General features: G+C 60.2%; 2 protein-coding genes across 2 annotated transcripts in view; one reads left to right on the top strand and one right to left on the bottom strand.

The window, feature by feature from the left end:
* Positions 1-3,497: 3,497 nt before the first annotated feature.
* On the top strand, positions 3,498-17,799 carry HSD11B2 (hydroxysteroid 11-beta dehydrogenase 2). Its single transcript, XM_083851309.1, has 5 exons — positions 3,498-3,850; positions 15,324-15,536; positions 15,767-15,952; positions 16,177-16,314; positions 16,871-17,799. Exons 1-5 carry the CDS (start codon positions 3,583-3,585, stop codon positions 17,227-17,229), a joined length of 1,164 nt encoding a protein of 387 aa, XP_083707435.1. The 5' UTR covers positions 3,498-3,582; the 3' UTR covers positions 17,230-17,799.
* Positions 17,800-17,968: 169 nt separating this feature from the next.
* The window catches only part of ATP6V0D1 (ATPase H+ transporting V0 subunit d1), a 36,765-nt gene continuing 29,392 nt past the window's right edge, over positions 17,969-25,341 (bottom strand). Inside the window, exons 5-8 of the mRNA XM_083851310.1 lie at positions 21,125-21,202; positions 20,349-20,525; positions 19,708-19,785; positions 17,969-19,182 (exon numbers count right to left, since the gene is read on the bottom strand). Coding sequence (XP_083707436.1) covers positions 19,021-19,182; positions 19,708-19,785; positions 20,349-20,525; positions 21,125-21,202 — 495 coding nt within the window. The 3' untranslated portion in view covers positions 17,969-19,020. The remainder of the gene's footprint in view (positions 19,183-19,707; positions 19,786-20,348; positions 20,526-21,124; positions 21,203-25,341) is intronic.

Below are 25,341 nucleotides of genomic sequence, written 5' to 3'. Positions count from 1 at the left end.
TTTCCTGGGGAGCAGCCCGTGCAGGAGGCTTGCTGGCCGCAGGGCACGTGCTTGGAGCTGCTCCAGGAGCGGGAAGGTCCATCCAGCCCACCAGGAGCTGGGCTGTGCCCACCCAGCTGAAAACCCCCACAGGTGTGGGTCAAAGCCTGGGACTAAGGCTGAAGCCACCAGCTGGGATGCACAGGATTACAGGTGCAAAAAAAATACGCTGCAAACTGTGAGAAAACAAGCAAAAAGCCCTCGCTCCTGGACTGTCCCCAGCCTGAGATGCTCCTTCCCCTTGGAGCAGGATGGGACCCAGGGCCACCTGCCCACGAGCGATGGCCAAGGGGGTCGCAGCGCTGGGAAGACCAAAGTGCCCTGCTGGGTGCTCACCCGGGAGGTGTTTCCTGCGGAGCTAACAGCGCTGGAAGAAGGACCTGCTGTTTTGGAGAAGATGAAGTACCTGTGGGAGCAGCGCGGGATGAATCACATCACTCACGGGCCTCGAGCCCCTGGAAATGGCTTGTGGCATTTCGAAAACAATGTAATGAATCTTCTGCGGATGAGATTAGGGAGGGGAACAATTATCTCAAAACCTGTTAGTCATGGGAGGCTCCGCCGAGCCGTAGGAACAGCCTAAGGCAAGGGGAGCAGGAGGAAGCCGCGATCCCCCATATGGGGACCTGAGCCGCGGCCCCGGGAAGGGCGCAGGAGGCGGCTGCCACCCGCCCGGCCCCGCTTCCAGCCGCAGGAGGTGAGCTGCAATTAGCCAAATGGGCACGGGAGACGTCAAGTAGGTCAAAAGGTAATGGGGATCTCGGCGGCGTTTCCCAACAGCGCGGGGCGGTGGGGAGGCACCCTGCGGTGTTGAGCAACGGGGAGAGGAACAAGGCCGGGCATTGTCTCCGAAGGAGCAGCCACCAAGGCCACCCCCACCGCGCACCAGCCCCTGCCTTTACGGAGAGAGGTGGGCCAGGACACACCGAAGATGCTGGTGGGACTCTGGAAGGGATGGAGGGATGGACGGACAGGCGGACAGACTGACACTAAGACCAGCTCTGGAGGAGGTGGATGAATTTGGAAGGGTCACATCTGCCCTTTCTGAAACATCGCAATCAGTACGGCCACACCAGGCTGCAGAACCACCTGGGGACGAGCTGCCCTGTGCTTTCCAGCACCACAACCCCTCTCCAAAGCCCCAGCTCCTCCAATAGCTTTGTGAAGATTAACGTTTGTGGCCAACACCACGATGACCACAGCAGGTAGACATGGTGACACTCATCTAACCTTGAAGTGTATGCACAGGTGCTGCTTTGTGAGTAAATCCTTTCTCTTAAAGGTTCAGCATGGGGACACAAAGCTCCTGCATCTCCGGGCAGGACAGCCTCCAAACAAGCTGGGGCGCTGGAAGCCACTGAAAGCCTTGAGTGAAGCTGCATTTCTTGTAAAGAGCCATCTGCTGAGTTAGCTGAATGAGTGGGAATTGGTCAAAAAATGCCATTCTGCTCTTTGGAAAACCACCTTTGTTCAATGAGGTTTTTCAATGCCTGATGATGGTAAGGTCTGGGAAGAGAGAGGACCAGCCGGGCTGGCAGTGCCCACACCACCAGGCACGTTCACAGGGAAAAGGAGAATGGGCAAAACATAAATCAGTTTTGCACACGGTGATCCTCAATTTAACAACTTTAAAAAAATAGTTCATAGTGTTTTAAAATGTCCCCAGCATGGCTTTATGGTGTGAGGGACGTGGCTGGTGGCAACTGAAGGTGGTGAAGAACCCAGGTGTCACCAAGCAGCCCAGGTTCAGGCCCCTTCTACACAGAGCAGCAACAGGCTGGGGGTGACAAAATTGCTTTGGGCCCTCACCCTGCATCCACCACAACCACCAAGGGCTGTGTGGCTGCGGGGAAGCAGCGACACCTCCATGGGCATCAGGCTGCGTGCAGCATCCTGCACCTCATCCCAGTGGCCGATCCTTTGTGCCACCCGGACCACGCTCCTCCACGCTCTGTCCTACAGTCCCCGTGCATCCTGCTCAAATCTCCTTGGGAAAGGAGCTCGAGGAGCAGGAGCGCTGCCGGCCATAAAGCCGCAGCCCGGGGAGGGCAGACGTGGCACGACCCCTGCCCCTCATCGCAGCGCGTTATGTCACCGCAGTGAGAAAGGAGCGGATTCCTGGGGGAGAGCCCGCAGCCGTGCTGTTGGGGACATCCCTCCTTCTCCTCTACCTCGCCGGCATTCCCTGCATTCCCCTGCCTGGAAGAGCAGGGCTGCAAACCCAGCCGGGTCCCACCACCACGCCCCGGAAAAACCACCCCAGCCTGTTTGCTGCTGCCCTTCTGCAGAGCTGCGGCTGATGAAACGTGGTTTTTCCGATGGGACCAAGGGGGTTGTGTCCGTACCACGGCAGGTTTTCTTGACACGGGATGGCACAGGCATCCTCCATCCCATCCCCAGCAGCAGCCCCGCTCTGCTGTGAGGCTCGTGGGACCAGAGCCTGGTGTCGATCCGCGGAGGGCACCGCGGGTCAGGCCCATGGCTGGCATCGGTGTTGCTCCATGGCAAGGGAGCGCGAAGGATCACCGAGCACGGAGGGTTGGTGAAATATTAAAGCAGGAGCTTAATAAAGCAAGCCCGGCAGAGGCAATTAGCCTGAGTAATAAAAATGGAAACAAGAGGACTTTGCCCCATCGGCCAGCACCGGCTGTACACGGCACGGCCGTGACGTGGGTGGTGGCACCTGGGTGGCAGGAGGTGCTGAGAAATCCTTTGGGATCACCCAAGATCCTTAGCCCCAAATCCCAGGGAGCCTGGAGAGCGCCTGGGACGCGATTCACACCTCCCCTGCCTGTGCTGGGTGCTGGGATGCACCTGAGTGGGGTGGGTGAAGGGTGGCCCTGGTCCTCTGTGGGGCTCCCCTGGCAGCTGAGCGGGTCCTGGGGTGCCAAGGGGGTGGCAGCTGGGGGGTGTCTGTGGTGGGGGGCAGCGCCCGCTGCTCCTGCTGGCCCAGATGGACACGGACGCTGGTGGCACCACGCGCTGGAGGTGCCCACTGGGCGCACAGGGGGGTGGTGACATGGACGGGCAGTGGGTTGGCACCACCTCTGGCTGCTGCAACACGGGCCCCGAGCTGTGCTGTGCCGAGCCGAGCCAAGCCAAGCAGTGCGGTGCAGAAGCAAGCCGTGCCGTGCTGGAGCGAGCCAAACTGAGCTGCACCTGCGCCGTGCCAAGCTGAGGAGAAGCGAGCTGAGCCATACCGTGCTGCGATGCGATGGGACGAGGCGGCACGGGATGGGATGGGATGGGATAGACGGGACGGGACGGGACGAGGCCGGCTGGACCGAGCTGGGGCGCGCGGAAGCGAGCCGAGCAGCGCGGAGCCAAACCCGAGCCGAGCCGAGCCGAGCCCCGCCGTCCCCCCCGGTGTCCCCGCGCCGTCCCGGCCAACTTCTCCCATTGGCGAGGCGGCGGCGGCTCCGCCCCGCTCCGGGCGCTTATAACCGGCGGGGCGGCGGCCGCACGCGGCCGGGCGGCGCTCCCGGTGCCGGTGCCGGTGCTCGGGGGGCTGGCGGCGGCGGCGGCGGCGGCGGCGGGGGGCGGATGGAGCGAGCGGAGCGCTGGGCGTACGGCGCGCTGTGGGCGGCGCTGGGCGGCAGCCTGGCGCTGCGGGCGGCCCGGCGGGACGTGGTGCTGGGCCGGGCGCTGCTGGTGCCGCTGGCGCTGCTGGCAGCCCTGCAGAGCCTGTGCCGAGCCTGCCTGCCCCTGCCCCTGGGGCTCGCCCTGGCCGCCGCCGCCGCCTGCCTGCTGCTCAGCCGGGCCCCGCCGCGCAGGTTGCTGCCGGTGGCGGGCAGAGCCGTGCTGGTGACAGGTGAGTGAGTGCCGGACCACCCCCCCCCCGCCTCCTTCCCGGCCGCTGCGCGATGCTGGGGCTGCCGGCTCGCCTCTGTTCTTCCTCCTCCTCCTCCTCCCCCGGGGGAGCCGCTCGCACCGCGTCCGGCCCAGCCGGGGTCCCCCGTCCCCTTCTCTCCCCTCTCCGGGAGCTGCTGGGGGTGACCGAGGCCGTGTCCCCCTCTCTGCAGTTTCCCCGTCCCCAGGATGCGCCGCTCAGCCCCTGCACGCCTCCTCGGACGCGGGGATGCCGTGCGCTCCCAGCCCGGTGCCTTCACCCTGGCTCCGTTTCTTTGGGGTGTCCCCGTATGCAAGCACCTCGTGTCCCCTCTCCTTCCTCCTGGCCACGTGCCTGGGGGCTGCGAGGGCAGCCAGAGCCCCGTGGGACTCAGAGGGGTGCAGCTCACACCGGGAGCTGCAGAAGGGGACAAGCATCCCTGGCTTGTGATGGGGAGCGCCAGCCTGAAGGGCTCCGTGGGCAGGTGGGAAGAGGAGCAGCTCAAGGGAGCATGGGGAGGTCTCTGAGGAGTGGGGCAGCGGATGAATGAATGACTGAAGGAGTGCAAGGCAGGGCTGCCCAGGGAGGATGCGTGCGTGATGGCCACAGGCAGCAGTCACTGCTGGCTGGTGCCCTGTGGCTCACCTGGCTGCTGGCAGACCAGGTCAAGCCAGCCCCGGGCCTGGCATCGCCCGTGTAATGGGTGAGTCAGTGGCTGGAACAAGGTGTTCTTGCCCCAGTGTGCTGAAGTGACACCTCTGCAGCTCCGCCGTGTTTGCTCTCGGCTGTAAATACTTTGTGGTTTTACAGGTTGGAGGCGCAGCTGGCCGGGTCGGCGTTTCCTTACCGCTGCTCAGGCAGGTGCCTGCGATGCTGCAGATGCGAAGGGCTGGGGCAGCATCAGCCCCCCGAGTGTTTGCATGCCAATTAGCCCAATGCTTCCTGAGGATTAATCCCACTCCTCCGGGCAAGCTGGGCTGCCGGCTGCCCTGTGAGAAGGGCAGTCTGTCCGTCCTCCTCCTGCCTACGAGAAGCAAAACCCCTCAGAGGGAGGAGAGCAGAGCCGGGTGCCTGGGGATGCTGGGCAGAGGCAGCAGCTGCGGCGCTCTTTGCTCTCTGTGCTGCTTGAAAAATTGAGCAGGACGTTCCTGGGGCAGGCTGGGAGTCAACATCCGATGCTATGGCTCCGTGTAACTGCTGCAGAGATGAACATCCATGGCTTGGCCTCTCCGGGTCCAGCTCCTGAGCAGGGTGAGCTGCAGCATGGCTTACAGGGCTGTGGGAAGGGCCCACGCTCCCTCTACCTGGCTTGGCTCAGTCGTGAGCCCAGATTGTCCTTTGGTCCCTCCTGGCCCTAGGAGATGTCTGAAATTCAGGGATTCTGTGGAAAAAGCCTTAGAGAAGTGGATTTCAGTGTTTGGAGTTGCGCAGCAAAGCAACTGTTGATCCTTACACTTGGATGAGGAGTTGAAAGGAGTGAATCTTTGCTCAGATTGCGATGGTTGCACTTGAACCGAACAGCTCCAAAATAATACAAAGTTCCCGGGCTGCTGGCTGGGGGGGTTATTTGGGTGGTTTGGGCCCCTTGCATCCCTGCTCCTCCCTGGTGGCCACCAGCCTGCAGGGCCAGCGGGTGTGCACGGACTGCCCCATGCAAAGCACCTGGGTGAGCAGGGGCAGCCAGCGGGCTGCCTGAGAGCAGCAGGTCTGGGTCGGAAGCATCGTTCCTCCTCCTTCCCCGCTGCAGGGGAAACTCGTTTTTCCTGGTGAGGCTCTCTGGTTACAATCGCATGCCCCATTAACAATCTGAAATGGGTCAGAGCTTAAGATCGTATTCAAGGTTAGCAGCGGTTTTGCAACTTGATCGTAGTCGAGCGGCGCTTCGGCGTTTCCCATGGACTCAACAGATGTTGAAGCATCTGGTGAGTGCGGCAGGACGGAGTGATTCAATCCAGATGTTCGGGCTCTCGCTGCTCAGCTGTGAAGGTGAACCGCTGTCCTTGTGAGAGCAGGAGCATCGCTCCCGCCCCAACCCCCTGGGCTCTGGGTGCTGTCCTAGACCCATTTCTCCTTCTGTGGGTGACAGGGCGAACACTTCGGAGCCATTCAGCAGTTTGTGCACATGCTTGGGAACAATTGCTGGAGCTGGGTCCCTGGGCGACTTGCAGGCTTGCCCCACTCTGCCAGCTGCTGTGGGCGTATTCTGGCCCACTGGCTCTGCAGGGCATGTGCTGGTGCTGAGCCCCCCAGCACTGTGGGGATAATTGGGTTAAACAGGGGTGTCCCAGCAGCAGGCTGCTCCATGCCCCCAGCTCGTGCTTTCCAGTGCTGCTTTCCAGTGCTCCCAAGTGCTGGACGCAGCACGTCCAGCCCCCAGGAGTGTCCAGGACGCAGCGAGCATCGCATGAAGGCTGGCGGTGAGATGAGCAAAGCTCCGTCCTGCGCTGCTCTGAGCTGCCTGCAGCTCTTGCAAGCTGCGGTGGCTGTGCCAGCCCCTGGGTGCCCGGGATCCCCGTAAGCAGCTGGCTGCAAATCAGATCGCTCCCTGCAACTGCCCTGGTTTTCCAGGCTCTATTAAAAATTAACAGCAGGGACAGCTATTCCTGCGAGCTGGGGCGGGGAGGGGGGGGGGAACAGGACCCAAACCAAACACCCGAGCCCTGGTGCACGAGCTATTCTTTGCATTTAAAAATAAAAATAAAAAATAAAAGCAACACTTAACTCTGGTCAGGGGTAGAAACATCAGGTTGTTTTGCTGGGAGCGGAGCAGGAAACCTGCTTTTTCTGCTTCTCTTTGCAGTGCTGAAGCTCACACCTCACTCTGTCAGCAGTTCTCCAAGGTTTTGGGATTCTTCTTCCCCTTGATAAGCTTCAAAACCAGTGATCTTTCCCAGCCCACCACAAACATTTCGATGTATGCGCTCAGCTTTTTCTCACTGATCTATTAAATAAGCACTCTCAAAGCCCTCTAATGACACAGACCTGTCGGGCGCTTTGTGTGCACGTGTCACCAAAAAACGATGAGCACAGCTAATTAGGAGGAAAAGCACAGCGAAGTTGCACGCTGTAGGAGGACGGAGTTGGTGGCGAGACCCAGGCAGGCTTGCTCAGCGCTCAGGGTTACGCAGGGACATGAGAGCAGCAAGGCAGAGACTTCTCTGCAGAAATGAGAATGTCAGATGGTGCCGAGTGCTTCGGAAGCAGGGAAGTGTAGGCAGTTGCTGCCCTCTAGGCCAACGAGCAGCACATCTGCGGCGAGGCCCCGTGTTGCGTTACCCGGTGGCGAGGCTGGCTCGCCCGGCGCCGCGATCTGCTTACAGGGCAGCCGGGCTGCCCCCGTGGGGCTCGCCTCCTGCTTGGTGGGGTGATGCTGCGGGCTGCCAAGCCCAGGCAAAGCGTTTGCCTCCTTCTCGTAGTCTCCTGTCGTCTGTGCTGGAGGGCTGCAGGGTTTTCGCCTGCGTGCGCTCTCCCTCTCCTCACCGCCTGAGATGGCAATCTGAGATCCTGCGGGGTGGGAAGCGTCAGGGACCTTTGCGGTCGGGCTGTAGGTACAGTTTGGGACTGCTTTTATTGATTCTTGCCAGAAGCGTGCCTGCTGTCTCCTTCTCCGTTTCTCCCCGCCTGCTGCAGCCTCCAGCCCCCGTTCTTCTCCCCCAGCCCATGCGTGCCTCCACGTGCGTCGTATCACTCCTGCTTCCTTGTTCCCTGGAGAGCTGCCAAGCCCCAGCTTTTTATCAACTTTCTTGGTCGGAGCTGGCTTTCCTGTCGCACATGGTGCCGTCCCTGGATTTGGCTGTAATCTTGAGAAGCACTTTTCGGCTTTACAGGCTTTGCTGCCACGCGGCCCCTCGCTGCGCTGCTGACCCCCCCCCAGAGCCAGATGGTGGGAGCTGCCCAGGCAGCTGGGGATGCTGAGGAGGGACGGGCTGGTGGCTGCCTGGGGAAGAGGTGCCAGCCCCAGTGGCTTCTTTCTTTGTTTCTTCTGCTGGTGGCGATTTTTCCAAGCTGGGTCTCAGCTTCTACCTCAAACACCCTTGGGCAGACCTGTGATCCCTCCTCTCTGGTGCTGGGACTTTGCTTTGCCGTGACCATCACACCATGCATCCGCTTCTCGCATCCTTTTCCAAAGGCACCGTGACCCGCGGTTGCTCCCTCCCCAGGTCCCAGTTACCAGGTGGGGACAAGCCCTATAACCTGGTGCGTGGCCATCCCATGGTCACTTGTCCCCACGTCAGCTGGGATGCTGGGCTATGCCTTTAGCAGCCCGTCCCAAGCAGATGTGTGCGTGGGTGCTGCCCTGTGCACCGTCCTTCTGTGTGACCGTGTCAGCTCAGAGGTGCTCTCCGTGTGTTTTGGGGACAAGGCACCAAAACAGGCTTGTGGCACTTGAGCTCTGCCTCTGATGAGCTGCTGGGAGATGCTCCCTACAGACTTTCATTACCAAGACACCCCAACACCGACACAACTCCATCAAAACCAGCGTGGCTTTACTGTACTGTCACGAGCAATGCCAGCTCTGAGCTGCTTAAAACTACCTGCTGTGCTTGCTCTGGAGCATCTGCTTTGGCCAACACTGTCCCCAGTGTGGCTTGTCCCATGTCCCCTGGGGATGTGTCCCTGCCCTCTGTGTGTGTCCAGCCCCACGGTGGTGGCACCGCTGTGCTGGGTGGCAGTCCAGCCCCGGGGGCTCCTCCATGGGTGACCTGGCCCACCACATGGAGCCGCAGCACGGCTGGCTTGGGAGGGACCTCAAAGCCCACCCAGTGCCACCCCCTGCCACGGGCAGGGACACCCCCACCCGAGCAGGCTGCCCAAATCCCCATCCAACCCAGCAGTGAGCACCTCCAGGGATGGGGCGTCCCCAGCTTCTCTGGGCAGCCTGTGCCAGGGCCTCACCGCCCTCAGAGTGGAAGATTTTCTCCTAACATCTAATCTAAATCCCCCCTCTTTTAGTTCAAAGCTTTAGTTTAGCGTGGCCATGGCTCTAGTTTATTGTGGTCATGGCTGGTGGAGTTTCCTGGCTCTCCAGCCTGGATCCCACCCCGTGTCCTGCCCTCCTGCGGCCTCCCCGTGCTGTGGGAGGCTGGGTTGCCTTCGGTGCGGGCTCTGCTGTCCCTCGACGTGTCCCTGCTGCTGGCCCTGCGTCCTTCCCAGCGACAGCTCCCGCTGATGGATCGCCCTCGTGTCTCGTCAGCGCCGCGTTCCTGGTTCACCGCGTTCCGCCCGAAGGTGATTATTCACCCGGTTATCGCTGAGGCTCTTCACAACTTCCTCTTCTTGGGGGGACATAAATTCCACATTAGCTTTGAAAGGAACAGGCTGTGCCATCACCCAGGCGGTGTTTGCGCTCAGATCTGTCACCACCTCGCTCGTCCCCGCCTGGATCCTGCAGCAGCGGTGGGGAGCAGGCACAGAGGATGCACAAATCCCGGGCCGTGGGGGGCCTGTGCCTCTCGGGGGGATGGCAGCCCCCTGCTGAAAGCTCCGGTCCAGCCCCAGCCCCAGCTCGTGTGGTGGCGAGATGCCGCTTCTAGGAAATTCTCAGCACACGCTTTCTGTGAAACCCCAACTCTCTGCAATAGCTCCTGCTCAGAAGAGGCACTTCCTCCGCCGCAGTGGTTTGCTGAGCCTCCCTTCAGCCCCGGTGCAGCAGCAGAGCACCGAGGTCTGGCCTTGGCACTGGTGGCACACACCCTGCATGTCCCTTGCCTGGCCAGGTGCCGTTCCTCACCAGCAGCAGCCCATGGTGCCGGGTCGGGTTGTCTCCTGGGATGTCCTACACCCATTGCTCCTGCCCCTAAGGAAGACTCTGGTGCTATTGCACAAGCATCTGCTGAGCCCGTTTGTGCAAGACTTGGGCTGAGCTCGGCAGATCCAGGTGTCAAGCAAGGTTGAAGCATGCTGTGAGGCTCTGTGCAAGTGGCCGGGTCAACCCAGTCCTTGAGCATCGCACCAAGCACTGGTCTTGTACAGCAGAAGGTGCTCGGGCTCGTCCCTGTCCTGGCTGCTCTGCTGTAAGTGGTGCTTGTCACTCCGTCACCCCTCGTTTGCAACCTGTGGTGCTGCTGCCCAGCTTTTGGGGCCGGGGACAGGCAACTGGTGGCTTTTTAGTGACTGATGTCTTCCCACGTTGATGTATCTCACGCCTGCTCTGGTGACGTTGAGCCCCCAATACTGACGCACTGGAGCCAGTACCTGCTTCTGCAAAATGGGCTTTAATCAGGAGCCCTGCTCGCACATCCTCCAGGGCTCCTCTCCATCTTCACCGCCGTGCCCGGCTGCCGTTGGTTGTCAAGGCAGAAAATCAGATTTTCCCCCGCTTCTCTTTGGTTTGTTAAGTGAAACATATCCTCCCAGGCGGAGGTTACGGCACATAATGCTCCATAAACACTCGGCTGATCCTTTGTAATTCATACCATCTGGCTGCTCCAGCCCTGCCGCAGCCGGCAGCCTTGTTCCCCAGCCCCTGCTTGGGGGCAACAGGTCCCAAAGAGCCCCTTGGGGCTCTTTTATTGTTCTCTTGTGGCTTTCTGGGGGGATATATGGGTGGCGCAGCCCATGGCTAATGTATCACAGGGATGGTGCATCCCATGGATAACGCATCGCGTGGGTGGTGTGTCCCATGGATGATGTGTCCCGTGGCTGGTGCGTCCCATGGATGATGTGTCCCATGGATGGTTTGTCCCATGGATGGTTTGTCCCATGAGAACCAACAGCAGCCAGCCAACAGCATCCTTTCCCTGTAAGGGCTGCGATCAGGGCAAACGTGATCCAGGGTCCAATTTCAAATTAATCCTATTAAAATCCAGACATTTCATTTAAAGGATCTTTGTGGTCAGACTTAAACAACAGAGGCACGGGGCGTGGGGCTGCTCCCCCAGCTCCCCTGGTACACGAGCCCCACCATGGGCTCAGGGTCTGCCTGGTCCCAACAGAGGACACACCACTGCAGATGTGGCAGGGACACCCAGCCATGCTTGGGGGGAAGTCACTTGCTGTCCCATTCACGTCCCCTCACCAGGAGTTTGGGGCTGGGACACTAGTCGCCCCAAAAGACCTCTCCCAGGGCATTCCTTGCATCCCCAGCCCACGCGCCGGGGACAAGCAGCGTGGGCTGGGCTGCTGCCACCTTCCACCACTTCCCACCACCTCCTGCCACCATGGGGCACGGGGGCTGCTCCCGGGGGAGCCCACGGCACGAGGCCGCCCGGGGCGCGGTTTCCTGTTGACGGTGACAGGGAAGGGGATGGAGAGGCCGGGGCGGCTGTGGCGGCTCAGCTGCTGCAGGCACAGGTGCTGCTCCGGTCCCCTCCCTCGACGTGGCCCTGCCAAGAATTTGTTCCCTCTCGGCATGGGCTGACATCACCCGTTTAGCGCTCCTCTCTCCAAACGCGCTCGGCATCCGGGAGGTGTTGGCCGCGGGGCCCTGCCCCAGACACACGGGCTTTTGTGTTCGGTTCTTCCTCCTGCCCACCCCGTGCACCCCTCGGGGTGCCCGTGTCCCCTGCCCGGGATGGTGGGGATGTCCAGCTCCTCCGTCTTTGTGTCATGGACATTCCCCACCTGTTGATGCTGTTTCTTGCTGCGCTCTCCCTCCTCCTCCTCCCCATACCATGGGCTGTGATCCCGGGTCCCTCTGCTGAGCAATGCAGCCCCACATCCCTTGAGACCCTCGAGGACAAGCCCAGCATGACCCCCCCACACACCCCTTTGCCACTGACACCTGTGCTCTGCCTGCATCTGACCAGCATCACCACCTGCAGCGCCCGTCCCCTCCGTGCCACCACCGTGTCCTGCTCTGGCTGCGGGGCTCCCTCCTCTGCAAGGTTTTTTTTTGGGGCAGGGGAAGGTCACTGCTTTGGCTGAGACCGGGGGCTTCCTTCCATCCCCGTGCCAGGATCAGCCCCGGCAGCGTAGGGAGCACCTACGAGCAAAATGTCAGCCTTGTTTAGCTTGGCATCCCAGGCAGGATTTGCGCTTGAGCCTCTGGAAACAAGCAGCTCAGCGCGCTAATCCGCTTGGCCGCGGCGCCCGGCTCCCCTCCGGCTGATGGTGTCCTTGGGGCTGGCGCCGTCCTCGCCCCGGGCTTTGCTCGCACGAGACTCCGCAACCACAGGGTGCAGGAGGAGCTTTTGCTTTGCACCCTCTGGGATTTTTCCACCTCTTCCAGCGTGGAAGGGGTCTGGGCACCTTGGGAGCAGGGCTGGTCCTTCGGGGGATGCTCAGCCCTGGGGCATCCACTCCCCAGCGGGGTCCCTGGGGAGGCTGTGGGGTCGCCGTGGGGCGAGCAGGTCCCACGCACACCCCCGGGCTCTGAGATGTGACCCCGTGGGGATGAGGACACGCGGCTGGGGGAAAGCCACCCCCACACCAGCAGCCTTGCGTCACGTCCCGTGTCGGCGGTGGGCACGGGGGGGTTGTGGTTTGACAGCTACCGGCTGGTAGCCGCCTTGTCTCCCGGCTCAGATCTGCTCAGCAAAACTGCGGCAGGCGCCTTGAGCACGTGTCCGGCCCCGGTGCCAGCTGCGGGAGGAGACCTGAGACAGCAAAACGTGAGCACTCTGCATAGTCTCTGCATTAAGCACCCCCCCAAAAAATGTGCCTGGACCAAAGCAGGTGAGCGGTGCCCACCATGGCTGGGAGCTCAGCACCTGCAGAGTCTTCGCTTGTGCTGGTGAGGAGCATCCGTGGGGCTGGGCAGAGGCAATGCGACGAGCACTGAGCATGCAGCGTGATGAGCATGCACTGCACCGAGCACGAAATGTGCTGAGTAGGCAAACATGAAGAGCCTGCGATGTGGTGAACACGCAACGCGATGAGCACGCAACGTGATGAGCACAAAATATGAGCACAAAATATGACGCGTGGGCTGTGCGGAGAGCATGCAGCGTGATGAGCACGCACAGCGACGAGCACGCCAAGTGACGAGCGTGCGATGCGACGCGCATGCGAGGTGGTGAGCGTGCAGTGCAATGTGATGAGCACGCAGAGCAATGAGCACGCGGTGCGACGTGCATGCAATGCCCAGCTCCCTCGGCATCCTCTTCGCCACCCCCAAAGCTGATGCTCAGTGCCCAAACGTGCCGCAGGATCCGGCTGAACCTCCTGCAGAGCCCCCGGGGCAGGCTCTCGTCCCTGTTTGCAGCCTGATTTTGCAACCCGGGCTTCATCTCCGCTCGGCCCCTGCTCCGAGGCAGGCGCTGGATTGCCGCTGGCTCGGGGCCGCAGCGTGGGAGGCCTCGGGGGGGGGGAGGGGGAGGCTTCTCCGGCAGCCCCTCGTCGCTCGAAGCAAAACCATTTGGCAGAGCCGGGGCTGGGACGGGGGAGAGCTGGCTTCTGCGGCCTCCTCGTGATGCAGCATCCTCCAAAGGACGCGTGCCCAGCGCCTCGGCTCAGACTGGCCGGCTCCAGCGCTCCCCGAAGGGGCGCAGCGGCTGCGGTCCCAGGGTTTGCTCCTCGCTCCGCGCCCAGCCCCACGCTCGGGGGCATCACGGGGTGCGTGGGTGCTGGGCACGGGTCGGGCAGCAGCGCTGGTGCTTTTGGGGGGTGAATTCGGCACCCCTCTTCCTTTGCTCCCGAGACCTGTCCCAGCAGCCTCCCTCCCCCGGTCTGGCCTTTATTTGCCTTTTCTCACGCTGAATTTTTGCCACGGCTGAGTTTTCCCATGTCTCCCCTCCCGGGAAGCCCGGCAGCGCGTTAACCTCCTCGGCCGGCCACCGCCTGAGACCTTAAATAACACCAGAGCATCACCGCCCTCCTCCCGCCAGCCCCGAGCAGACTTTGTGTGTTTGTGTGTGTGAGAGAGAGAGAATAAATTAAAACTTCCGAAACCAGCCTCTGAGGCACCACAAACCCTCCCAGCAATTGCTCCCAGCGCTGCCCGGCCGCGCTTTCACCCGTCTCAGCAGCCTGGGCCAAAACGAGCCCGGCTCCCGCTGCAGCCTCCCTTGCCAGCCTTTGGGGATTTATTTATTTATTTATTTATTTGGTCTCCCTTGGATTTTTGGGATGTTTCCAGGCGTTTTGAGGATCCGGCGTGCAGCCAAGGGGTGCCACTTTGTGCTGGGACCGGGAGCTTTCGTGTCCCGGGGAAGGCAGCGGGGAGCCCTGGGGACACGGCTGCGTGCGCTTTTATTTTCCAACTTTATCTTTATTGCGGTTTTCTCCTGCCCTGTTGGGCAAGGCGAAATGCACCTCCGGCCCCTTCCCACCCGCTGAGCACCGCGGCGGCCGGCTCCGGGGCGTGTTATTGTGCTGGCGGCCGGCCAGGCTCTTTTATGGGTTTATGACGCAGCAATAAAGTTGATCGGAGATGGGGACCCGGCCGTGGACACTGAGCCCAGCACGGCTTATCGGGCTGCTCCGGCACTGGAGCAGGCAGCGCCCTGTTCCTGGCTGGGGGTGATGCAGCTGCACGCTGGCTCCAGGTGCAGGATACGGCCCTGTGCATTTTATTTTTCAATTATTTTTTTAATTTTTAATTTAAAGTCAGGGCTGGCTGCGTTAACCCCGCTCGCTCCCCCCCTCACACAGGTCACCAGCTGTCCCTTCGTCCTGCCCCGTGCAGGTCACAGGTGCCCCCAGGGAGCACCGAAGGGTGCCAGGGCACCCTCTGGGGCCCAGGAGGAGGGTGCAGGCGATGGGGCTGGCCTGGCAGCGCTCCCCTGTTAATGGTTAATGGGGCCAGGCAGCTGGGGCGGCGCGGGGAGCTATCAGCGCTGCCATCAGCCCCGGGAACACGCTGTACCGGGCCGGCTGTTTGTTTCCATCCCCGCGGCACCCATCTCCCCGCCGGCAGCGGAGCCCTGGAGCTGTGGCTCTGCAGTCGCCTGCTCCAGCCGAGGACACGAGGGACATCCCACGGGGATGCCCCCCCAGGGCTTGAAGGTGGCAGGAGAGAACCAGAATCGCTTTTTCTCCCCCCCTTCCCCACCAGGTGCTGTGTTTTTGGCCACTGTTTTTCAGGAGGCCGAACGTGTTCAGGGAACTGCAGCATCTCCCACCTGGGCTTGCGCCGGCATCTAACGGTGGCTGTTGGAGGGGTCTTTGGGATGCTGTGCCCAGAGGGGGACGTTTGGGGGGGGAGGGGGTGTCCCCAGGCATCCCGTGGGGCTCTGGGCTGGATGGGACGTGCGCCGGTGCCGGTTCAGAGCCCGCCAGGCCGGTGCCTCGCTGTGCCTGCGGGTGCCGAGCCTGCCCTCAGCGGTTTTATCTGCTCCTCGCATCAGCGGCTCGCTCAGGGCGATGGGTTTGCTGATAAGGGAGTGTTTTCTTCCTCCCATGCGAGATAGAAAACAGCAGCTTCGTGACCTGAGGGTGCCCCAGGACAAGGTCACGTCCCCAGCGGGTGCTGGGGACCCTGGGGCTGGGGAGGCAGAACTGGGGCGTCGGGGGCAGGGGGCACGCGGCCGGTGGCTGTCACCGGCCACCACAGGGCTCCCGTTGGCTCTTGCAGGCTGTGACTCCGGCTTCGGGCAGGCGACGGCGCGACACCTGGATGCTTTGGGCTTCCGCGTGTTCGCCAGCGTGCTGGACCCGCGGGGCCCCGGCGCCCAGGAGCTGCAGAAGAGCTGCTCGCCCAGGCTGACGCTGCTGCAGATGGACCTGACCAAGCCTGAGGACATCCAGCGAGTCCTGCAGCACATCCAGGCTCACACCAACAGCTCAGGTGGGGGCCCGTGGCACCCCCATTACTGCATACGGCCCCCCTGGGACCTCTTCTTGTGTCCGGCGGGGTGGTTCCCACCCAGGGGCTGCATCCTTGGCTGCAGCCACGCTAAAGGCTCTGTCCCAAGGCACCCCGTGGCTCCCTGGGCAGGGTTCCCGTGGGTGGGGGAGCAGCCCCAGCGTGGCGCTGTCCCACCTGGGCTGCTTTTTTGAGCGTCCCCCTTCCCCCAGGTCTCTGGGGTTTGGTGAACAACGCCGGCTTCAACGACATCATCGCGGACGCGGAGCTCTCGCCGCTGGGCAACTTCCGCACCTGCATGGAGGTGAACTTCTTCGGCTCGCTGGAGCTCACCAAGGGGCTGCTGCCCCTGCTCCGCTCCGCCGGCGGCCGCATCGTCACCGTCAGCAGCCCGGCGGGTGAGCATCCCCGTGAGACCTGGGGACATGGGGACGGGTTGGGGTGCCCCAGAGGGATGCGCCAGGCTTGGGTGCACAGCGAGCGTCCCCGGCTGGGCTTTTGGCAGCCCAAACCTTGCCCAGAGGGTGGGCACGTAGCCTGGCAAAACCCCCCCCGGGGGTCTCACCCTGGCCACGTGTGGAGCCACGTGGGAGCCATGGGCTTGTGCTTTCTCCCCTCCAAGGTGACCTGCCGTTCCCCTGCCTGTCAGCCTACGGGGCATCGAAGGCTGCCCTCAGCCTGCTCATGGACACCTTCCGCAGCGAGCTCCAGCCCTGGGGTGTCAAAGTCAGCCTCATCCTGCCAGGGTACTTCAAAACAGGTGAGAGGCACCCAGCAGGCGGACCCAGAGCCCCAGGGAGGCACCGAAGGCGGTGGGGGAGCAGCAGCCGCAGGGCGCAGCTGTGAGTGCCGGGGACATCCCCGGCCACCACCCTGGGGAACGTGGCCAGATGGGTTCAGAGCAGAGTCCTCTGTGGTCTGTGGGTGGTGGTGGTGCCTGCGGGAGGCTCAGTCAGGATCAGGCCCTGCCGCCTGCTCCTTTACCTCTGGGATGGCTGAACTGGGTGAGCACCATCTCCAGCCACCACCTCTCCACGGTCTTTGAGCTGGCCGTGCTCTGGCCACCACGGAGGTCCCCACCTTGCAGGTAGCTTCCAAAACTTGCAGTTCGGTCCCACTTGGGCTGTCCCGTTTGTGACACCCATCGCCCCACTCCCACCCCGTGGCAGATCTCCACGGGGGTTTTGGAGGGACCACGGCCCCCCGGTAGCTGCTCCCTCCCCTTCCCAAGGGACATCGCCGTATGAGCTCGGGCACCACGGGGCAGGGCAGGACAGGGGTGCCCAGCTCATGGTGCGGGGGTCACATCCTCGCAGGAACGTGCGACCCTGCCTTCTGGAACCTGCGGAAGCAGCAGCTGGTGGCTCGCCTGCCCCAGGAGCTGCTGCAGGCCTACGGCGAGGACTACGTGGAGGAGATCAACCGGCAGTTCATCCAGTTCATGAAGGTGGCCGTGGAGGACCTCAGCGCGGTGGTGAACAGCATCACGGACGGGCTCCTGGCTGCCAACCCCGCCGTGCGCTACTACCCAGGGCAGGGCCTTGGGCTGATGTATTTCATACACCGCTACCTGCCCTATTTCGTCCGAGACTTGTTCTTGAAAGGATTATTCATCAACCCCAAGCTGCCCCGAGCGCTGCGGCCGGAGCAACACACTGAGGCGAAGGAGGCCTGACCTCGGCCCGCATGCGGTCGCGGGGCAGGAGGGAGCCTTCTCCTGGGATTTCCAGGCACAGCAGCCCCCGAGCGTGTGCGCAGCCGCCGGCATCGTCGCCCTCGTGCACCACGGGGGAACAATCAGCACTAGACCTAAAACCAAATCGCTTTCCCAAATCAGGCAGATGCAGATCTATTTTCTATCGTGCGAGAATCAACGTTTTTCTAGAGACTGTTTTTTTTTTTTTTTTTGTATTTTTTCTAACCGTGCATCCTGCAACGGGGCCACTCTTGCCTGACTCTGCATCTCCGCACCAGGCGCTGGGACGTACCTGGGGCACTTCTCAGCTCTGTGACAGCTCCCTGACCGCTGCTGGAGCTGCATCCGTCTCCATCGCCTCGCAGCTGGGTCAGGCGCGGGGCGCTGCGGATGCTGCCGTGCCAGCCCTGCCTCCCCGCGGTTCGTTACACACTCCACGAGCTCCCAGCGAGAGCAGGGGCCGAGGCCAGGCTGTGGGCACTGCAGAGCTCTTCACCAGATGAACTACGTGATTGTCACTTTTTAAATAAATCTCTTCTTGATACGCCACTGGGCTCTCGCAGTCTCCTTCTGCGTTTGGGGGTGCCCTGCCTGTGGGCAGAGCCCTGCCCAGAAGGGGCACCCCGAGTCAGCCCCGGGGCAGCCACGAGAAGTGCGCCGCCAACGCGGGCCCCTGGGGACGTGCGAGCAGGCGCCGGAGAAAGCAGGGAGAGCGCAGTGCGGTAGGCAGATATTTATTGGTGTGGAGAGGAGGGGGGTCACAGGGTAACAAACACTGCAGAGGTGACCACGGCACAAGCTGGGACAGAGCCGCTGCTGCCAGGCAGGACGGACGGGGAGCACTGGGAACTCCCCATCAGCGAAGCCCCTCCGCTGCCGCACCGCCGCGGGGCAGCCAGGAGGTTGCTCTGCCCCGGGACCAGGCGTGCAGCACGGCCACGCAGCCACCCAGAGCAGGGCAGGGGCTCCCCCGTGTCACAGCACCATCCGCAGAGCCCAGACCCTTGCACGTTGTGACAAACACAGCTCCAAGCCACGGGGTTCGCAGGGGAGGAAGGAGCTCAGGCGGCTTACGGAGCCCTTTCAAGCTCCAGTGACTGAAGAGAGCAGCTTTTGAGGATGCTAGCACTAGTGCAGATGCTGCTGGAGCGGGGAGGAGCGCGCTCCACACATGCTCTGGCTCTGCCCTCACGTTCCCACAGGCTCCGTCCCAGTCCTGGCCAGGGCTGCTCAGTCTGTCCCACAACGTGGTTTGCTACAAGGGATGCAGGGATTACACAGCAGCATTGGCTACGCTACAAATCACACTCAAACTAAATCTCACGGGGACAACGCTGAGGAGGAGGCGTGCTCGGAGCACTGACAGTGAGGACTCCTGGCCGTGGCAGACCTGATGCGTTCCTCTGCAGCGGTGGGAACCACTTGGAGGCAGCAAGCCCCGGCTGGTGCTTGCTCTGTGAGCACAAGCGCATACAGCAGGTTAGTACAGTAACACGGGTACTATTAGATACACGACAGGAGGCGTCCCTCCCGCTGCACAGGGCCAAGCCTGTGCCACCGGCCCCTCTGGACCCCTCACTGCACACACAACTCAAGCTTCAGCTTGTGAATAATTTAACTAGCAACTGTACAGTTTCCCCATCCGAGCCAGTTCGACAGGTGGGACATCCCTGGCGTCTAGGCAAGGGATAACTCAGGGAGCATGTAGAAGATAGACAGGGGTCCCTCTGGGCTCCAGGGGTGGGAGGGTCGGACAGGAGCAGGGCGGGGTTAGAAGATGGGAATGTAGTTGTCGATCTTGGTCCTGTGCCGCTGGGCGATGCACTCTGCGATCCACACGATGTTGCGGCACTCCTGCTCCTTCAGCTTCACAAAGGCGTAGAAGACTCCGAAGTGGAACTGGTTGAGGAACGCCAGCTTGTTCAGCTTCACCTGGGGAAAGCCCGGAGGAGGACGTCACTTGTCCACCTCTGCTAGGCTGTCCTCTGCTGGAGGAGGCAGCCCAGGCAAGGATGGAGCAGCTTGGAAGTCCTGCGACTTCCCCAGCAGGCTGGGGGCACAGTGCATGGCTCAGAGAGGACAGGCTCTGGCATTTGAAGGGGGAAGGATTTATACCCTCATGTGCTGCGAGAATCCTCCTTTCCCACATAATTACTCTGCTCTTGCTCTCGGTGGACCAAACATCCATCGGCAGCCCCAAACCTGCCTCCCACACTGCTCTAAGTTGTCTGGGTGACAGCGTGGACTGAGCACCAGGCTGGGCCCCCACAGCCATCAGTACTTAGCACCATTCCCTCACTGGAGCACAGAGATAGCATCCTCTTCCTTCCCCCAAACTCTGCTTCTCTGCAGCACTGATGCTTGGGAGCATCAGGCAGACAACCTGACTGCTGCCCTGAGCTTTGCAGGAGGCACAGGCAGACACACTTGTCGAGCGGTGTCTCAGGGCTCACTCACCTCATGCTCAAAGAACCTGTCTTCAAGGGTCTTGTCTCCAGGGTTGCTGCCAGCCCCTTCAAACAACAGCTTGTACTCCTGCAGGAAGACATTACAAGAGGATGTACCCAGACTCCAGTACCCTCCAAGCTCAGCAGCACTCCTGGGCCCCATACATCAGACATCCCAGCCACTACGTCAGGTCAGCAGAGGACCCAGAGAAGCCAAGAGTCGTCCGCCCTGTGAGCACACGGGATGCTGTGAGGCTGCACTGCACACACACCACCTGGGGACCCGCTGACGACAAAGCCCAGAAGGGCAGAGAAAGCCCTTCTTCCATCTGTGAGCATCACAGATCCAGCCAGGGATCCTGCCCCTCCTCTGAAACGTGCAGAGCTCGAAGCCGCATCGCGGTGTGGAGCCTGCAGGCAGGATGCACCGGGCGCATCCCTTCCACGTACAGACCAGCGTGGCTGGGCCAGGCCCCTGCACCCACAAACACTGGCACACACTGCTTCAGCAAGGGGACACGGAGCTCTCCGCCCCTACACAGCAGAGGACAGGCAGCCCCCTCCCCAGGCTGTCCACCCACACGCTCCCCCAGGCCCCTGAGAAGCTCTGAGGCAGAGCAGCTCCTTGCGCCAGTCCCCCAAAGCACTCACAGGGTAGTAGTCAGCAACATTTTTGACTTGTTCGTAGTCATCTGCTCTGGCCAGCTGAGCCAGCCCCTCGGGGTAGAGCTTGCCGCAGTGCGGGAACAGCTTCGCCCGGTCCTCCTTGGACAGCTCAGTGCCGAATGAGTTGATGGTGATAATGAAGGCCCTCCGGTCAGCTTCAAACTGCGGGAGAAGAGACTTTCACCTCGGGCTGCAGGGGCTTTGCTAGAGGTTGGCAGATACCGGTGCTGCTCTGAACAGAGCCGCATCAGAGGGCAGCACGAGCAAGCCCAGCTCGGTGCCTGGGACGCACATAGCTCTCCTGTGCTCAGCAGGGCTGGCTACACGTGGGGGCCACCTGCAGGACCACGGGCTGATGCCTGGGGACTAGTCAGGGGAGGAAATCCCCACCTCAGGCACAAGCCAAGGCACTGAGCAGAACCCTGCCCAGCTCCAGGAGTGGTTCCCTGCTGTCCCTGAGCCCTGCACATCCAGCAGTCAGCTCTGGCACGCAGACGGGCCTCAGAGAGACTGGTTCTGGTTGTTCTCCTGCTTGTTGGACGGACGAAGAGGCTGCCATGAAGGCAACAGATGGGCCAGCACCTGGCAGAATCAGGACCAGGCAACCAAACCTGCCCAAAGTCATGTGCAGACATTGTTTTCCTAGGTCAGATGGGATGCACTGGGATGCTGAACAGTATCCCGAGCATCTGAAATACCGGCAGGCAGGCTGTGCCTGAGCGTGGAGCGACGAGTATCACTACAGGAGTTTCCAGACATACCTCCAGGATTGGACACATGGCATCTGCCGTGGTACCTCCAAGTGCCTTGCAGAACTTGTAGAAGGACTCCAGGTATGCCTGGAAGAGAGAGAAATGAGTGCTCTTCTACCCAGCTTCCTTTACTGCCCCACAGGGCCATTCAGGAGGGGGCAGAAGGCAAGCAGGGATGCTCCCAGACACACTTTAGCACAGCACAGGCTCTCTCACCCCATGTGAACTTGGATACCAAGCCCACACAAGGGACAGTGCTTCCCCAGGAGCCGGAGACATGAAGGGCTGTGGTTTGGTTTGCTCAAGTGACTGGATGAGCTTACAGCAGGCAGAACCCCAGGCAACAAGGTTAAAGCCTATTTTGCTCCTTTGAGTGGTCTAACTCCAAAGCATTCGCTGAAGTTTCACATGGTTTCCTGACCCCGCTCTGGCCTCTATAAACATGCCAAGCCACACAACTATAGCTGCAAGACCTAAGCTCAGAGAGTAGCCCTGTGTAAGCGGAGTCGAGATGAGACAGGACATCTGTGAAGGAAACCAGCCATTCTCTGTAATTCTCTTTTTACACTGCAGCCGCTTGGTCTCCATCCCAACTGGAGCACTGCAGAAATCACACAAGGCTAGGCACAGCTAGGCTGCCTCCAGGAAACGTAATCCTTTGTGGAGATGTACCATAATCCAGCTGGAAGATGACTCTATCTCCCACGGGGAGCCATGGAGGCAGAGCACGGCTAAAAGTGCTGTTCAGCAAAAACTTTCTCAGAAGAAACCATCATGTGCTAAAACACCTCCCTGCACAGAGCTGCAAGCAGAATCACATAAAAGGAATGGCAAAGCAACGATGCTGAGACATCACAAACCTCTGCCTTGTCATAAGATGGACCACAAATGCGTGTGCTGGACACCCTCGGCTCCAGAAAAGCACCTGGATTACTGTGTTCGGTAAATATTTGTTACCACACAGCGCACAAGGGCACTGCTGGGTGAGCACTACACATCACAGAAATGTGATGTGAGCAGCAGCCCAGCTGAAGTGCCTCCACACCAACGCACGCAGCATGGGAAACAAGCAGGAGGAGCTGGAAACCACGGTGCAGTTAGACAAACATGACCTGACTGCTGTCACGGACACGTGCTGGGATGGATCACATAACTGGAACACCGGAACAGAGGGCTACAAACCCTTCAGAAGGGATACGCAGGGAAGGGAGCGACAGCGTGTTGCCCTCTGCGTTAGGGAAGGGATAGATTGTGAAGAGTTGCCTCTGAGAAACAGCCACGGACAGGTTGGGAGCTTGTGGGTGAGAGTTAAAAGACCGCACCGATAAAGGACAGCTTGTGGTTGGGGTCTACCACAGGCCACCCATTCAAGGGGAGCCTGTGGATGAGGCATTTGGGCTTCAGCTACAAGCAGTGTCGTGCTTGCACGCTCTCCTCCTGATGGGGAACTTCTACCACCCGGACTGTCGGCTTGGAAAACTACACAGCAGGTTGTAAGCAATCGAGAAGATTCCTGGAGTACGTTGAGGATAACTGCTTGGCCCAGTATTACACAAACCAACCGGAGGGGAAGTGTTACGGACCTGGTGTTCACCAACGCAGAAGAGCTCATTAAAGAGGTCAAGACTGGAGGCAGTCTGGGCTGCAGTGACAACGCCCTGCTTGAGCTTGTGATCTCGAGGAATACAGGCCTGGCAAAGAGCAAAGTCAGGGCCCTGGACTTCTGAAGAGCAAGCTTCAAGCTATTTTAAGACCTAGTAGATGACATCCCCTGGAACACCGTCCTTAGGGACAAAGGAGCTGAGCAGAGCTGGCAGCTCTTTAAGGATGTTTTCCTTAGAGTGCAAGAACTCTCCGTCCCCCTGTGTAAAAAAGCAGTCAGGGAGGGCAGACAACTGGGATGGCTGAGCAAGGACCTGCTGGTCAAACTGAAGTGCAAGAAGGAAATGCACACGCGGAAGAATGACAGGGACACGTGGCCTGGGAAGAGTACAGGGATGCGGTCCGGATGTGCAGGGATGGGATCAGGAAAGCCAAGGCACGGATGGAACTGAGCTTGGCAAGGGATGCAAAGAATAACAGGAAGGGATTCTATAGGTACGCTGCTCAGAAAAGAAAGGCCAAGGAGAGTATAACCCCTGTGATGGATGAGAAGGGTGAACTGGTAACGACAGACATGGAGAAGGCCCAAGGATCTACAGACCAGTGAGCCTCACCTCTGTGCCTGACAAGATCATGGAAAAGATCCTCCTGGAAGCAGTGTTGAGGCACATGCAAGACAAGGAGGTGATTCGAGACAGCCAGCATGGCTTCACCAAGGGTAAATCGTGCCAGACCAATCTGGTGGCCTTCTGTGATGGAGTGAGTGCATCGGCTGACAAAGGAAGACCGACCGATGTCATCTACCTGGACTTCTGCAAGGCCTTTGACACGGTCCCACGTGACACGCTGGTCTCCAAAGTGGAGAGAGATGGATTTGATGGGTGGACCATTCAGTGGATAAGGAGTTGGCTCGATGGTCACACCCAGAGAGTGGTGGCCAATGGCTCTATGTCCAAGTGGAGGCCGGTGACGAGTGGTGTCCCTCAGGGGTCCGTCCTAGGACTGGTACTGTTTAATAGCTTTATCAATGACATAGACAGTGGGATCGAATGCACCCTCAGCAAGCATGCAGATGACACCAAGCTGAGGGGTGCAGTTGATACAATAGAAGGAAGGGATGCCATCGAAAAGGACCTGGGCAAGCTTGAGAATTGGGCCCACATGAACCTAATGAGGTTCAACAAGTCCAAGTGCAAGGTGCAGCACCTGGGCTGGCGCAATCCCAGACATGAGGACAGGCTGGGAGAAGAACTCATTGAGAGCAACCCTGCAGAGAAGGACTTGGGGGTTCTGGTGGACAAAAAGCTCGATGTGAGCCGGCAGTGTGTGCTTGCAGCCCAGAAGGCCAACTGCATCCTGGGCTGCATCAACAGGAGTGGGCAGCAGGGGAGGGAGGTGAGTGTCCCCCTCTGCTCTGCCCTTGTGAGGCCCCACCTGGAGTCCTGCATCCAGGTCTGGAGCCCCCAGCACAAGAAGCATGCTGATCTGTTAGAGCGGGTGCAGAAGAGGGCCACGAAGATGATCAAGGGGCTGGAGCACCTCTCCTGTGAAGAAAGGTAAGCACAGAGTGTCACCCTGCAGAGCTATCGCAGGAACAAGGGCACGGATATTGAACTTTGCTTGAGGTCCACAGAAGAAGGATGCTGGACAAAAGGTTCAGTCCCAACTCTGCCTTTCCCAGAGCTCACAAGCAAGTTTTAGGCCTTAGAAGCAAAAATGGGTGAACTTGGATACCCAGCACTAAGTGAGGATTCACCATCACAGGCATCATGGAGACATAGGCTGCAGGAAAGCTGCGCTGGGTACCCTCCCCTGCGGACCCCTCCACAGATGATATCAATTTACAGGAAACTTTCTGCTGTCCAGAAAACCACATCCCAGAAATGGCCATGTGCTTGCACTTAATAATCTTCAGAAGTCTTTTATTTCCATGACACCATTCAATTACCCTCTGCCTCCTGCTAGTCTTGTTTGTCTTTCGCATCCAGACTGAAGGGAGATCTGTGGCCAGTCCGTCCATGTTGACTTTTTCAACATCATCCACAATTTCCATCATGATTCACTCCTCTTCCAGCTGAGGAACCCGAACCTTTTTTGTAGTTTCCCATACAGAAGTCATTGTACCCAACCCTTTATTATGTCCCTCTTAGCAACTTCTCCTGTTCTGCTCTTCACATTCTGAGGTGAGAGAGGAGAGGAACAGATCAGGAAATGCACAGGACGAATGCACTACGGATGTACGCAGCAGCACGGTGATGTTTGTGCAGTTCACTCCTGTTCTGCTGTTAAGAACGGACTGCCTCACACAGAGACACACTTACTGAGGTCGGTCATAACCCAAGGGTTTGTTTAGTGGTAGCAGGGAAGAAGGAAACCTCTACAACTGGGATTAGGATTCCCTCCTTGTCTCTCCCATGTATCACTCCACATTTATCCCCAGATGTGTCTGCTGTATGTTACTGTCCAGCCACAAAGCTCCTTCGGCAGGTTCCTACAGGCAGGTTGCCAGCAAAGGCTAGCAGCCAGCCAGCTTCATTTCAACATATCCAATAAAGATGCGGAAAAGAAGGAATAAGCAGTGAAGATTATGATGCTGGCATGCCTCCACTGCTGACCTCCTTCTG

The sequence above is a fragment of the Anser anser genome, assembly GCF_964211835.1.
Source record: "Anser anser genome assembly, chromosome: 11".
Taxonomy (NCBI): Eukaryota; Metazoa; Chordata; class Aves; order Anseriformes; family Anatidae; genus Anser; species Anser anser.
Note: the sequence above shows the minus strand (reverse complement) of the source record. Positions and strands in the feature narration are given on the sequence as shown.